The sequence below is a fragment of the Leishmania major genome, chromosome 30 (assembly GCF_000002725.2).
Source record: "Leishmania major strain Friedlin complete genome, chromosome 30".
NCBI lineage: Eukaryota > Euglenozoa > Kinetoplastea > Trypanosomatida > Trypanosomatidae > Leishmania > Leishmania major.
The window spans coordinates 118,397-133,027 of NC_007271.2; the positions used below are offsets into that span (position 1 = coordinate 118,397).

Sequence of the window (14,631 nt, forward strand, 5' to 3'; positions counted from 1 at the left end):
AACAACGGCAGCACACACACACACACACAGAGACAGAGACGCGCCACGGCCTACGCCGAAAACGCCAAATCAAACGGGCAAGGCGACAAGAAAGAACGGCAGGGACACGGGAGGCGATGATGTACGGCTCACCTCCTCCTGCGCTCTTGGTGGTCGATCGGGAGAGTTAATGTCGCTGGAAACGCGGCCGTTGAGTGACGACTTGAAAAAGTGCGCAGAGAAGGACGACGACGATGAGAGCGATCCCGGAGAGCAGCAACGGACCGAGATCCGAAGTGACACATAGCGAGAAAAGGAAAGACAGAGACGGAGACGGAGAGAGAGAGAGAGGTGTGGAGAAGACGCTGATGGCCCCCCACCCCTCCAGCTCTCACCCGCTTACACCCCTTAGCAACTATATGCCATCCCACATTACCGCCTTCCGCCCTCGCTCTCTCTCTCTGCACAAGCGCTTGCTCCAGCGCCTCCACCATCGAACGCCCTGCTCACCGGCTTTCATCGGGATCGGCGTGCGCGCATCGAAAGCCTCGATGGCGCTCAGCTGCTCCGGGTAGACGCAAACTTTCCGATCTCATCTATGAACAGCTGGCGAAGTTGTGGGATGGTGAAGGCGGTGCCGTCGGCATCCCAACGGTATATTCGCTCCGCCTCGCAGCCGCCAATGGTCTCCTGTGGGCCGCGCACGTCCGACAGCCACGCATGCGCTATGGACTCTTTCGCCGTGCGCCGCTTCGCGGGGTTGTAGCAAAGCAGTCCAAAGATGAAGTCGACAAACTCAGCGTAGTACTCCTCCGGCGGGTGTGGCCGAGGGCGGGCAATGATGGCGCCTTCCACAGCGATCGCCTCCTCTAGCTCCGTGTCGAAGCTGTCATAAAAGGTGGTCTCGTCGAAGCGACGTCGCAGCTCCGGGGCGTACTCCTCAAGCTTCTTCCCCTTGCTAGGGGGCAGGGAGGAGAGGTAGTGTATCGCCTCCTTTGACGTGCTCGGCGGCAGGTCACGTGCCAGGTCTGGTATGCCCAGCAACTCCACTATGAGATTGATCTGGTTGATGTAGTCCTTGCCCGGAAAGAGCGGCTTGCCGGTGAACATCTCTGCCGCAAGGCAGCCAACAGCCCACATGTCCGCGCTGTAGTTGCAGTGCTTGCACACCAGCAGCAACTCTGGTGGCCGGTACCACCGCGTGAACACGTACTGTGTCATGGTGTCGTCATGCCCGATACCGCGCGCGAGGCCAAAGTCGCCCAGCTTAAGATTGCACTCCGAATCTGTCAGCAGGTTCCCCGGCTTCAGGTCTCGGTGCAGCACATGCGCACTGTGAATGTATTGCAGTGCGCACAGCAGCTGAAGGGTGAAGTACTGCCCGTGCCCGGCGGCGAGACGGATGCGTGGGGAGCGCAGGATGGCGTCCATGTCCGACTCCATCAAGTCAGTCACGACGTAGAGCTCGCTGTACGTGTCAACGGGGTCCGGTGACTTGAAGAGGTCCTTGAGAGAGAGGATGTTTGGGTGTTTGAGATAGGCTAGCAGCTTCACCTCCCGCAAGACGCGCTTTGCATCGACGGCATCGTCGAAGAGGTGCATCACCTTCTTAATCGCAACCGGCTCGTTCGTCACCGCGTCCACGGCGCTGCACACAAATCCGTAAGCGCCACGCCCAACGAAGTGCTGAACGTTGTAGCGCTCTGGCACCTCAAGGCGGTAGTCGTTCACACCAAAGACGTAAACCTTGTTGCCAGCCGCATTAGGGCCCTCTACCTTGGTGAGTATCATCGCCACCCACACTGCCCACGATCCCGGGTAATCTCTGTAGATATCCCTCTTCTGCTCGCTCGACTCTCTCGTGTGCGGTTGTACCCCCACACCACTACCCTATGTATGGCGACAGAGGCAACACGTGAGAAGAATGCGGAATGAGCCGAGAGGGGAGGGCAAGGGCGTGGCGCGTGCCGCACCGAATACACACGTGTACTTGTCTCTTTCCTCTTCTCCCACTGGGCGCATCGGCAAGTGCGTTTGGGTTGTCTCGCCGCTCAGCGCTCAACTCAGCTCACACACGCTTTATATGCCCACAGACGTCTGTGTATGTGTGTGTGTGTGTGTATGTGTGCGTATGTGTGCGTGCGTGCGTTCCTGCTTAAGCAGATACGCGCACCTGTGCTTGAGGAGAAGGGAGGGGCGCGGCAAAGGAAGCACGGAGAGGTGAAGCAAGAGAAAAGGACGTCATTTGTGATAGCGCAAGACACCGCAGGAGAAGTCGTGGCTCTCGTAGCGTGCCCTCGCGTCTTCACTGCTATGGGCACTGCAGCACGGTGGTGTACGGGCTCATTGAGGCGCGTCGAACACAAGGAAAAGAAAGCAACAAGATGAAAAGCGATGGCAGGCAGGGGTTGGGGCGAAGCACGATCGGAACACACACACACATACACATACACATACACACACACACAGACACACAGACACACAGACACACAGATAGAGACACACACACACATGCACGTACTCACGCAGCCGCACTGGCGCACATTACACAACTAGCTGAGTGAGCCTGCACACGTCCGCAAACCAGCGCCGCATCGGCACTGTGCGCTTGAATGCGCAAAGGTAGAGGATACAGAGAGGAAGAGAGGGGTGGGGCGGGCCCTGTGGAAGTCTGTATTCGCTGTCCTCGCGTCTGTGCGTGGGGAAGGGGTTTTTTCTCCGCACAAGAGAATTCAGGGTGTTGAATCGCGCTCGTCTCTGAATAGCCTCTTTCTACTTCGAGTCGATGGAGACACAGGCACAGATGAAGAGATAGAGAGAAGAGGATGCAGCTACAGCGGGCACACACACACACACACGCACATGTGCACGGACACACACACAAGCACAGAAGAGAGAACGAAACGAGCCGACCAACGAAAGGGAAAAGAACAAGCGTAAACAACAACCGTGACGACGACAGCATGATCAAAACCAGCGTGCAGGCACATACACACACAGGCTCACACCTGCCACACCCCACGTTTGCTTCCGCAGTTGTTCTTCTCTGCTGCTGCTGCTGCTCTCTTCAACGTGCCACACACACACGCACACGCACTCGACACACGCCAACGAGCAAGCAAAGATATGAAAGAACGCCATGAAAGAGAGAGAGATGGGATCGGGGGAGAGACGCACACATACACGCCACGCAGGACAGGGCAAGCAGAGCCACCACGACCACCACCACCGTTATCACCACCTTTTGCTTTTTCTTCTGCCCTTCAGGCCTTTCGCTCGAAGGGAACGACAAGAGGGGAGGTGACACACGCGAACAATAAACGAACAAAAAGATGTGCACCAAAAGAAAGACTCGGCATGAGTGTGCGATGGAGGGGGAGAGGGAGAGAGGGGGAGGAAGGGTCTCGGTGGGGCATCATGAAGGAGGGAGGGGGGGAGGGGCACACGACCGCTGCGGCAGACAAGGCGCACCTCCTTCCTCTCCTGCACTCGGTCTCTCTCTGTTGTTTCTCCGTCACGCCCGCCACCCCCTCTCTCCCACACAAAAGAAAAAGAGGCCATCGCAGCCAGAGCCAATGCACACAAGCCAACAAGGAAAAGGATGAGGCGCAGTGGTCGCAGTGGCAATCAGGGCCTCGATGTCTGATCAGCCGCTTCCCCATCCTCTCCTCCGCGACGTGCCACTACCTGCTTGCTCCCCCAGCCCACCCCAGCCCTTACGCGCAGACGCGCCAACAAGCACACGAACAGATACAGGGTGCGGACCAATGCAAAAGGGTAGGGAATGCATAGACACATACACACACATACATACACACACACACACACACAGAGAGAGAGAGATTCACAGCCCACTCGTACAAGACACGACTGCACGGCCAACACAAGTCGAAACATGAGAAGCGAAGGAAACCAAGCGAAACGCGGAAGAGAAAAGGAACATCACAAGACCGCGAACGCCCCACCAACCCCTAACGCGCGGAAACGAGACACCGGCAAGGGGGCTAGGAACGAGGGAGAGAGAAGGGCGGAGAGCTACAAGCACGCAGTGAAGGAAGACGGAGGAGAACCAGATCAATGCGCTCATGCCTCCGCAGTCACGTGCATGTATGCAGCGTGAGCATGCGCGCGGGTCTGTGATACGTACTGCTCTTGCGTAGAGGAGGAGCGATTGTGGAGGGAGAAGGAGAGCGACGTCACCGCACACGCATGCGGTTGTGCTGACGCAAGCCGCTGACAGAAGACCCCGCCGCTCCTTTGCGCCCCATCATCGGGAGGCATGTGTACGTGGACGTCCGTGTCTTCGGGTATACTTCACCGGCTTCCCAGCACCATCTCTGTCGCCCACTCCTCCTCCCTAACAACGCTATCGAGCTTGACATTGAGGAGAGCAGTCACGGCCGGCAACGAGTCCGGCATGGAGAAAACGCAGCGGCGCCTTTGCGTCGACGCACCCAAGCGATGGATGACGGGAAGGGCCCTTCTCATCCATCACCACCTCATCGCATCTCTCCACTCGCCACGTTAGCCCCACCACCCACACGCCCCCTCCTCCTCCTCCTGCATCCCTCCAGTAGCACTAATACACTCTTCCTCCACACCATGGGCACCACCCCTCGCCACCCTCTCTCTTTCCCTATCTGCTTGACAGCGCACACACACTGCATACAAGCCCGAAGAAGAAATATATATACAGAAATAAAGGAAAGAGGCAGACAGACCGAGACAACGCTGAGGCGTGTGCAGTTGACTTCCTTGGTGTGCCCCCCCCTCTTCCGCCATCCAGGACCACCGCCTCCACCACCACCCACCACCCTTCAGCACCCATCCCTCCATTTCTCTGTCCGACGGTATAGGCGTGCGTGCGTAGGTATGTAAGTGTGTACATGTTGCTCTCTCAGGTTCATCGCCTCTTCCAAGCACAAGGTGCGCTTGCCCGCACATTGCGCCGTCCGCTGCACAAGCAGTCCGTGGCACGGTGCCGAGACGAGCTCCGAGCATGCAAACACCAGAATATAACACGCATGAGTGGGCTGCGGGGCGAGAGGCAGGAAGGAGCGACGCATATGGGCAATAGGGAGGAAGATTGCCGGGGGAAGGTGACGGCGGTATGCCCGCTACGAGCTGTTGCCCGTATTGGCGAGCGCCTCAAAGAAGTTCTTCTCGTTTCCTGGCGCGGGGCCCTTGCCGAAGAAGGACCATTCCGTCTCCACGTCCACCTCGTCGCTCATCTCGAAAGCGGTTCGCATCACAGGCGGCTGCGAATTCAACTTGTTCTTGGAGAACGCCTGCAGAAGCTGGTAGCGCGTCTGCAGCGCTGCCGCCGTCGTGGTGTGGCCGAGCTCTGCCATCTGCGCGTAGGCGGCGCGGCAGGGCTGCTGATTGCGCGGAAAGGGCGGCCCCGGGACGAAGGATGTGGCGCCGAATGCCTTTACCCTGGAAGCGCCCTCGGCCAGCTGCACCACTAAGCAGGAGATGTTGTCCTTGCTGCCGCACCGGATCGCCTCATCGCAAACGCGGCACGCCACAACCGCCAAGTCGTCCCAGCAGTTTTGCTGCTGCTCCCACACAAACTGGCAAACGTCCTCGTTGGAGAAGTTGCCCTCGAAGACGCCGTCACAGGCGAGAATGATAAAGTCGTTCGGCTCGCATTGCAGCACCGACACGTCGGGCACGGCAATCACCTTCTGCATTCGGTAGTCCTTTGTCCCCTTTACCTTGAAGGACGCATCACCAAAGGCGCGCGATACAGCAAGGTCTCCGTCGACGCGGTTGCTGACTACACTGCCGCCGCAGGCAACGATGCGCTCCGTCTCCCCCGGAATGTACGGCTTGTGGTCTTCAGTGGCGAAAATCAGTTTGCCGCCGCGGCAGACGAGGATGCGGGAGTCACCGACGTTGGCGATGGTCACTGTGAGGTCCTTGCGGATGACGCAAAAGGTGCCGGTGGTGCCGCCCTCGGTGCTGGTCTTCATGTAGGCCTCATCCACCTCTATGCATACCTTCTCTAACATCTCCGCCGTGATCGACTCCGGCAGCTTCTTCAGCCGCTGTGGCAGCTCCCTCGCCACATAGGCGCTACACTCGGCGTTACTATGCCCATCGAAGATGCCAAAGTACGCCACGTCGGCGTCGTCGGTGGCGACTAACATGTGTGCATCCTCCATGGAGTTGCGAAAGCCGTTCTGCGAGGCGCAGGCAGCGTTTACAAAAGAGTTCCCTGCACGATCCACGACCTTGCTAAGGATCGGTTTCGGTAGCATAAGGCCCATCTTGGCGGGGAGGGGTGGGAAGCGTCCCGGGGGTGTGGTGTGTATAGGTATGGGTATGGGTATGGGTGTGGGTGTGGGTATGGTCAAGATACAGAGAAGGCGTTTCGGCGAAAACGGCGTATGGAGCGTACCACGTGACGGTGAGGGCGGCAGGCAAAGGGCAGACGGACGTGGCAGGCGGGCGTGGGGAAGACTCGGAAGGCACGGGTGTGGATGTGTGTCTGACTGCGTAGCACGACGCGCACGATCGGACCGGGACAGAGACACGATGTAGCCGTGATGGGACGAATAGCTGATAAGGTGAGAAGGGAGCGGGTTGGAGTGGCCAACGCGTGAAAGACGGAAGGACGCCGCAAAGAGAAAGTGTGAACTAAGCGGTGATTGAGAGGGGGCAGGAGCGATAGAGAAGGGGGGCCAGCAGGCAGAGGGGCGACGTGCATAAGGGATGGAGGACAAGGAGAGGGGATGTGGCCGCTCGCACGCAGGCACACACCGAGAGAGAGAGAGAGAGAGATGCCGTTGCTGAGCACCGGTCCGACGAAGGAGGGCGTAGGCGCCATCAGCGCTGCGGGGCGTTCCCCACACGCACCGCGACAGAGAGAGAGAGAGAGAGCGGCAAGAGCGAGGCATGAAGCCGTTTCAGCCGCTAGCAGCTGAAGGAGAGGGAGGGTACATTGCCGCGGATGACGTCGCTAGCACGTGGCTCGCCCAACAGAAAACCGCGCACTCGCACCAAATGCCAAGAGCGGGCAGAAGGAAGAACAACAAGCACAGAAAAGAGCGGCCGCTCCCATTGGTGGCACGCTGCACACACGTCACAGCAGCTCGCCCCCGCTCTGCAACCGTGAGCACGCTTCCTTCAGACGCAGGAGCACACCCTTCTACGGCAGCGTTAGCAGCAGCCCTTGCTCTTGATGGGAAAGGGCGACGGCGATCTGCGCTGTGACAGGCCAATCAGGCACTAGGTGCTAGCCCCACACACGCAGCGGCACCGCCGGGCGGCAGTTGATGCAGGAGGAGGCTGAGAAACCACGGAGAGGCGAGCAGCGAAACGCACACGCAATTTGACAGAAAGTGCGCAGCTAGCGCCGGCAGCAGTGCTGGCGGGAGTGAAAAACCGAAGAGGCGCAGCTCCCGCAGTCCACGCACGCCGCCCGTAACAGAACCCCTTGCGAAGGCGGCAGCGACAGCAATAAGTGCCGTGCGGGTACTTTGCCCTCGCGCGTGAGAATGCAGACGAGCTGAAAGGATTGAGTGCCCGGCACCACCATGAGCAGCACGGCGGCGATGACTGCCATCCCTTGACAGCTCCGCACCTCTGGATCCAGAAGCGCGTATGCACCGAGAGGGCAGCGCGCACGCACTGCTGCCCGAGAGAATCCTCCAGAGATCCACGAAGTAGAACGCGCGATGGGAGCTTGTGACGCACGTCGAGGCTCGATCGCGCTGTGCCGGAGGTGATCGAGCCTCGACGAGCTGATTGCAGAAGCGGCATCGCTCGCGTCTGGCGTGACCACCGTCGAACCGGCCAAAGTGGGGACAAGGCCCCGTGAGAGCCCCCGCCGTGGGCGCACTAGTGACTCAGCCGTCGGTCCCGAAGTCATTGCTCAGTGAAGGTGGCATTAGCATCTGCGGCCCGGCGGCTCCTCCGGCGCGGGGGACGATTCCGCTTCAGCATACGGCATTCACCGCAGGCAACGAAGCAGGTGGCCCCGAGGCCACATTCACGGAGGCACCAGACTGAAGAGTCGCAGCTGCTCGTGCTGCTGGTGGCTCGTACAGCATTTCTATCGCCTGCCCCCCCCCAAGAGAGGAACAGCCCGAAATCGAAGGCCCGCCACTTCTTCGCCGCCAGTGCCGCCGTCAACCGAACAGAGGGTCCACGGCATCGCGACTGCGGGATCATCAGAAAGTGTGCTTCCGTTAGCACCGGCGACAGGTGCGTGCGGGACACAAGGTAGACAGAGAGCCGCAGGCACCCAGCACCAGCGGCGGCGATGCGTTGCCGCGAGACGAAGACAGCATCGCCTGCCCACCTGCCGCGTTGAAGAAGCGACAAATGCCTGTCGGCCAGAGGACAGCCTTCCTCTTAAAACGCGCGTTAGATGTACCGAGACGCACTCTCGCTGTATTATTTGCCGGGGAAGACGTAGGCCACCAGTGGAATCATGACCGCTGAAGGGGGCGGTGCACGCATCGCCGTATATGTTCAACGGCGTTCTTGAGCCGCGAAGGCGACGCCGAGCGGCTGCCTAACGCTAAACTAATGCCACGGTACGCGATGAGCAAAAAAAAAAAGATGCGGCGGTGGAGACACCACGCAACACGTCCCCCGTGCATACGCACGAGGAGACAACGAAAAAGTCGAGAGCGGTGCAGGGATACGCGGTGTGCATGCGAGTCTCGCTCGTAGGGAGGGAAGCACGTACACGTGCACAGGGGAGGGCACAGAAGAAAAGGTTGGTCGTATGTGAGCCAATGACGCCGAGGCAAGCGCGCACATCCCCCTCAGCCTACTGAGTGGACCAGCAGCGAAACCCCCCCTGTTACCTTCTCTTTCCATCGGCTACGCACGGGCATCTGTACATGCACTACCTGGAATACGTGATGATGCAGCTTTGGACTCATATGCCATCTCCCTTCGCCATACGGCGCTCACTGTGAGGGGAGGGGGTGGCCAGGACGACGATGCACAGCATCTCCACTGCCAGCGATGGTACCAGCCACACTGACTGTGTGTCTGCTCACAGTACATTCCTTGCGTTTTTCTCTCTTGGGTTTTCTCTTCCATCGGCACATCCAAGCGATCTGGCAACCTCCTCCAGCGAGGCGCTGCGCATGTGTGCGCGTGGGTGTGCGCTACCGTGCGAACACAGGAAGCGCGCCCACTCACCATGGCGGTCCCGCACGTGAGAACGAGAGCCGTCAGGCCGAGATGAGCGAATGCGCAGCCAACACAGAGAAGCAGAGCGACGGGAACGATGAGGAGACAACGCGTGCACCAAAACAGAGGATGGGCGGCAGCGCTCACGAAACGCGGTGCTCGTCCTCTCATCGCCCCCACCCCCGCCCCTCACCTCGCTAACCTGAGAGGGGCACATGCACACGCTCAAGAGCACGCCTGCTGTTCACACAAGGGAAGGATATGCGTGTATACTCTTCGTGCCGGTGCATGTGCAAAAGACTGTGTGCGCCAGTGTGTCGCACGCCCCGTCCATGTCACAGGTAAGCAGCCGTGCGTTACACCCGTGGATTCTAAACGAAGCTAGTGCGGTCCCGTCGATGCGCATAAACAGAGCGCGAGAGAGAGACGCGCATACACTCGCGCTATCGCCACCACAACAGTCACGGTACCGGCAGCACACCCCATCCTCTCCCAGGCAACTTAGTCCCTACACCCACGACCACAATGATATCGAGGAAGATGTTGGAGGGCCTTCATTGGAGAGCGAGCATCCCCCCTCCCCCGTATACAGAAGAACAATCAGCCAGTCGCCATCAAGATGGATATCAGCAACGCAGCACGCAACATCACCATCAAAGGCGAACACGAGAAAGGAGCACTTATCGCGCGAGAAAGTGGAGGGAGAGAGAGAAACGGAGAAGCACAGAGAAGTCCAAACAGACAAGCCATAAAGGGGGAGAGAAGGGAGCAGGCGAGGGCACACACACACACACATACACACACACACACAGGCAGACAGAGATGAGGACAGGGGCGGAGAGGATGCAACGCAAGTGAAGAACACATCCAACTCTCATATGAAACCACGGGATACGTACATGTTTGACGGATGAAAACATACACACAGGCATCAGGCATTGGTAAGAGAGCGCGTGTTGCGAGCAAGAAGAGCGGTGGAGAGCAAGGCAGGCAGCAATGGCAGCGACGGAGCTACAGCAGCGACAACGACGGTTGCTACCACACATCCTTCTCCTTTCGCTCTCCCTCTCTCTTGTGACAGCAGCAGCACCAACAGAAGCAGTGACCCTGCGGTGGTGAAGGCAACGCTCGAGTAGGATGAGTGCACCAGAGCCGTGCAAGAGGCCTCAAAGAAAAACAAACCGAGAAAGAAGACCGTTGCAGCGGGGGAGGAAGGTGCGAGTTGATGAGGGAGGGGGGGGGGTGCACACAGACACATGTGTAGGTAGGTGGGTGAGTGGCGTGGCGTGGATGCATCCACAGAGACAGCCCCTGTCAGGAGTCAAAGAGCCACACACCGCACTGCAGGAGAGGGCGACAGGGCACAGCGGAAAGGAAAGAAGGCGTGAGAGCCGAAGGACAGCCAGCGACGGTGACCGCCCCCGGCATTTCTTCTCTGATCGCCCCTGGCTAACATCAAGCCCTCATCCCTTCTACGCACGGCCCCGCAACCTACCACGGCATGAAGCACCCATGCAAAACAACGGGCTAGAGAAAACGGAGACAAAGCCTTCAAAGGAATCATTGAGAGCCAGGACCATCTGGGGTGGCAGAAAGCAAGTAGAGAGAAGGAAAAGGGCAGTGTGATATGGACAAGTCGCAACCAGAGAGAAGACAGTAAGTGGGACGTGTTACGTGGCACACGCACCGGTACTCATGCGCACACACCACGAGCCCAGGTTGGGCAGAGAAAAGAGAAGAGGTTAGAGGATAGGGTCGATTTCAGTGCACATGACAGCCCCTATGATGCTTCACTGACTGGCGGTACCACTGGAAGCAGTCACGGCAGCCCACGCGCCTTATCCCACGCCCAGTACTCCTGACCACCTACACCTTCTCAAGTCCCACCCGCCCCACAAGCTCCCCTCTTGTGCCCTTCGCCGACCTCACCGACTGCTCACGCCGAAAAAGAAAGGTGGAGATGGCGGCCTCGCGCCATCAGCGCCGACAAGAAGAGGAGGAAGTCACATCGCAAGACACGGCGCGCACGCACAGGCCCCAAAAAAGATGATAGAAGAGCTAAGCACATGAGTCACGCACATGGCGTCATTCACCGCTGCACGCCCGCCTCCCCCCCCCCCCGAAAACTCCTTCGCCAGTCCTGCATCGACGACTACTGCACAGCGTGAGGGGCAAGGGATCGGGGGAAGGACAGGAGAAGAGAGGCACCGCCCTCACAAGGCACAGGGAAACAGAGGGGAGGAGAGAATACACAGACCTGCGCACTGTCACGGAATGCGAAAGAGAAGATGAAGGGAGGGGGAGGCGCGTTGAGGAGGTAACACGTGTACGCGCGGCACCCAGAAATGGAAGATCGAGAGAGAGAGAGAGAAAGCAAACCGTTGCAGCAACAAACGAAGCGAAGGACGAAAAAGAATTGACGCGCACACATATATTGCGTACACACTGGCGGGCACACGAGGGAGGACGGCATCCACACACGCTTCCGCCGCGTGTCTCCACGAATGCCAGAGATTTGGGCGAGGTTTTGCGCAGGCACCAGCAAGGGCGCCGGTATGATTTTTTTTTTTGCTGTGCTTCTGTCTCGTCCCTGCGGCACCCTGCTCTTGCGTCCGTAAAAGCCTGTGCCCTTGACGGGTCCACTGTGCGGGCTGCCGAGGAGGATAAGGAAGGGAGACGGAGTTGCGGGGATGGGGGGCCAAGGCACTGACGATGCAACCCCTGAGTCCTGCGTCATCTTTCTTTTCTGTACAAGCCGCGCCGACTGTACGCGAGAGAAAGACGGGAGCCGGTGCGCCGAAACGCCGTGGCCGCGCCGTCGCTAAAGCCGGGGGTTGTCTCCGGTGGCACAAACAAGAATTCGCTCGACTCGTTGGACTGCATGTCCGCCTGCATCACTCGATCGGGCAGATCAGCGTTGTCGCTCTCCTCCTCGTACGCCACGGGGACAGTGATCTCGGTTACTATTGGTGGCGGCGGCATGTGTCGCTGGCGGGGCGTCACGTAGGCCGGCACATCGTCGGACGAGGAGTCAGATTCACCAGAGCTGGAGGACTGGGAGGTGGTGTGTGAGGACACGCTCTCTGTGTCGCTGTCGTCGCTCGTCTCCAGCAGCTTGTACTCGCGGCAGTATGCACAGAGAATAGCGCTGAAAGCAACCACAGCAACGCCAGCGCACACACTCACGAAGATAATGAAGAACTTCAGTGTGATATTCACCCACTCGTCAGCATCGAGCGGAGGCTTGTTAGAGGGCGGCGATGGCGACGGCTGGTGACCGCTATCTATACTCGCATCACTGGCACTGTTAACGCTGCCAGAATAGTGATGTGAGCTGGACGCGCTGGAGACGGCCGTGGAGGAAGATGACCCGCTCACAGCAACGAGGGACACTAAAGCGGCTGCCCGAAGCAGGATGCACACATGACGTAACGCGAGCTTCATCTGCAACAGGCGTGGCAGGGAGCCGGGCGACAACGAAAGCATCCGAGAGCAAGCTCCGCCAGCACAGGAGGGAGGCACCGAGGGGGCCATGGAAAGACACGGCGTGAAAATTCAGCCGTAGAAACGGAAGGATGGGAGGCAAAGTCGCTCTCTCGCGTGCGCAGATGCAACCGAGCGCTTGCTGTCATCTCACTCCCTCCGCGAGCTCGACGTGCCGCAGCACGCGCTTGACGCCCGTCACAGAGTGTGTGCTCGACTGCCAAACACACGCAGAGAGAAAGAGAGCAATAGAGGAAGGGCCGAAGATCGAGTCACCACACGCACAGACGACCGTCGCAATGTTGTGACGCCGTCGATGGAGCGACGTGCTAAATTGCCGCGGGCAATTACGTATGCGCCGGTGATCTCTCCACTTCCTCTACGTATGCGTTGCCAGAGCGTCCACTTTGTGTGTGTGTGTGTGTGAGTAAGAGAAGACACAAAGCCGTTGGAAAAGCATGTGAGGAGTGGGGTGGGGGTGGTGAGGGTGCGACAGAAGACGCTAACGGGCTGTGCCGCCACACCAGCGCGAATGGTATCAGTGGATGATGTCGGTGCTGTGGTGGCGGTGAGGAGGAGGGGGAGTATCACACACACACACAGAGAAGCAGCACGTGGCGCTGCGCCGCGCCGCATCGCAGCGCCATGCAACGAAGAAAAGAGGGAGAGAGAGAGAGAGAGATGTCGTATGAAGACAACAGCACGAGAAGCGCGGAGAGCTCAACAATGAAAGGGAGGCGTGGGAAACGAAGGCGTGCATGAGAGGGCGAGCGAGTGCCGCGGCATCTCTGAGAAGCCCAAATATACGGCTAATCCGTCAACTTGCGGCAGCAAGGCACGCGTAAGCGGCGGCCCCTCCCTCTCCTTGCTTCCTCCCAAGCCCCTTTCGCGCCCTCGTCGCATGTGAGTACCGAGTTTCCTTCCCAGTAGCGAGCGCACCTATATCTGCGACTTTGACAACGGTCATCGTAGTACACCCGCACAGCTGCGCGGAGCTCTCTCGAATACCGCTGTCGTTGTTCGTGACCTACGTGCTGCCTTGTATCTTCGTTTCCATGCCCAGATGCCTTCCCCCTGCCACTTCCCCCCCCCTCCACTTTCCCACCCACGTTTGTCCCTCCGCCGCGCAGTAGGTGCGTTGCGTTCTCTGTGTACGCGCCGATGTGTGCGAAATTCTGCTGTCTCAAAGGAGAAACATCCTAGCAGGAACACGCTAGGGACGATAAGTAGGAGCCGGCGTTGTGCGACCGTGGTTCCACCCAACACCGTCCCCCTCCCTCCCTCCCTCCCTCCCTCCCTCCCTCCCTCCCTCAACGCACAAACATATACGCGCAGACGCATGCACACCAGAGCGCTATCGCACGCGGCCTCACCTACATGCACGCGGTCCGCAGTGATGACAACGACGATAGTGATGCAGGGCAAGAGAAGTGAAAAAGGAGGAGGGAGGCAGAGCTCGAGAGGCGCGTAGCAGACATCTGGCCCCCTCCTGGTAAAAAAGGGTGAGCGGTCACCGAGAAAAGAACGTGAAACCGAAGGAGGGTGTGTTAAGGGATGCAGAGAGCGAGCGAGCAGCGCCCTCTCGACAGCAGCACACATGCGCGTACACGACGCGCACAAAGTAAGCAGAAAAAACTAGGCTGCTTCAACAAAGCAAGTGAGCGCCATCAGCACACTGGGGCAGAGGTGAGAGAGAGAGAGAGGCAGCGGGGGCACAATGAAAGCGGGGTGGCGTGGTGGTGACGCGGAGGAGCTATACGCCTTGTCGGCAATGCCGCGAAGAGGAAGGGGGTGAAGACGAGACCGCCATGCGCTGAAGCAACGCCTCCCTCGTGTTGCCCGCAGCCCCCTCTTTGTTTCTACTCGAGCCGTCTTTCGGAGGCCGCCCATCACCTCGCCTGTCCGTCCCCGTGCACACATCTCGCCTGTCAGCGTCGCACGCTGTCTCCACTCCCGCACACACACGCACACACAGAGAGAGACACTCTCTAGTCTGGGTGTGCAGAAAAGCAG

The 14,631-nt window shown here is 59.1% G+C and overlaps 3 protein-coding genes across 3 annotated transcripts; all 3 read right to left on the reverse strand.

Annotated features, from left to right (window-relative positions):
• Positions 1-537: 537 nt before the first annotated feature.
• MPK12 (putative mitogen-activated protein kinase) lies at positions 538-1,770 on the reverse strand (the record flags this gene model as incomplete). The annotated part of the gene is made up of 1 exon (XM_001684574.1): positions 538-1,770. The coding sequence occupies one exon, from the start codon at positions 1,768-1,770 to the stop codon at positions 538-540; it is 1,233 nt and encodes a 410-aa protein (XP_001684626.1).
• Positions 1,771-5,096: 3,326 nt separating this feature from the next.
• On the reverse strand, positions 5,097-6,251 carry LMJF_30_0380 (putative phosphatase 2C; the record flags this gene model as incomplete). Its single annotated transcript, XM_001684575.1, has 1 exon — positions 5,097-6,251. One exon carries the CDS (start codon positions 6,249-6,251, stop codon positions 5,097-5,099), a length of 1,155 nt encoding a protein of 384 aa, XP_001684627.1.
• Positions 6,252-11,868: 5,617 nt separating this feature from the next.
• LMJF_30_0390 (hypothetical protein) lies at positions 11,869-12,621 on the reverse strand (the record flags this gene model as incomplete). The annotated part of the gene is made up of 1 exon (XM_001684576.1): positions 11,869-12,621. The coding sequence occupies one exon, from the start codon at positions 12,619-12,621 to the stop codon at positions 11,869-11,871; it is 753 nt and encodes a 250-aa protein (XP_001684628.1).
• Between the last annotated feature and the right edge of the window lie 2,010 nt (positions 12,622-14,631).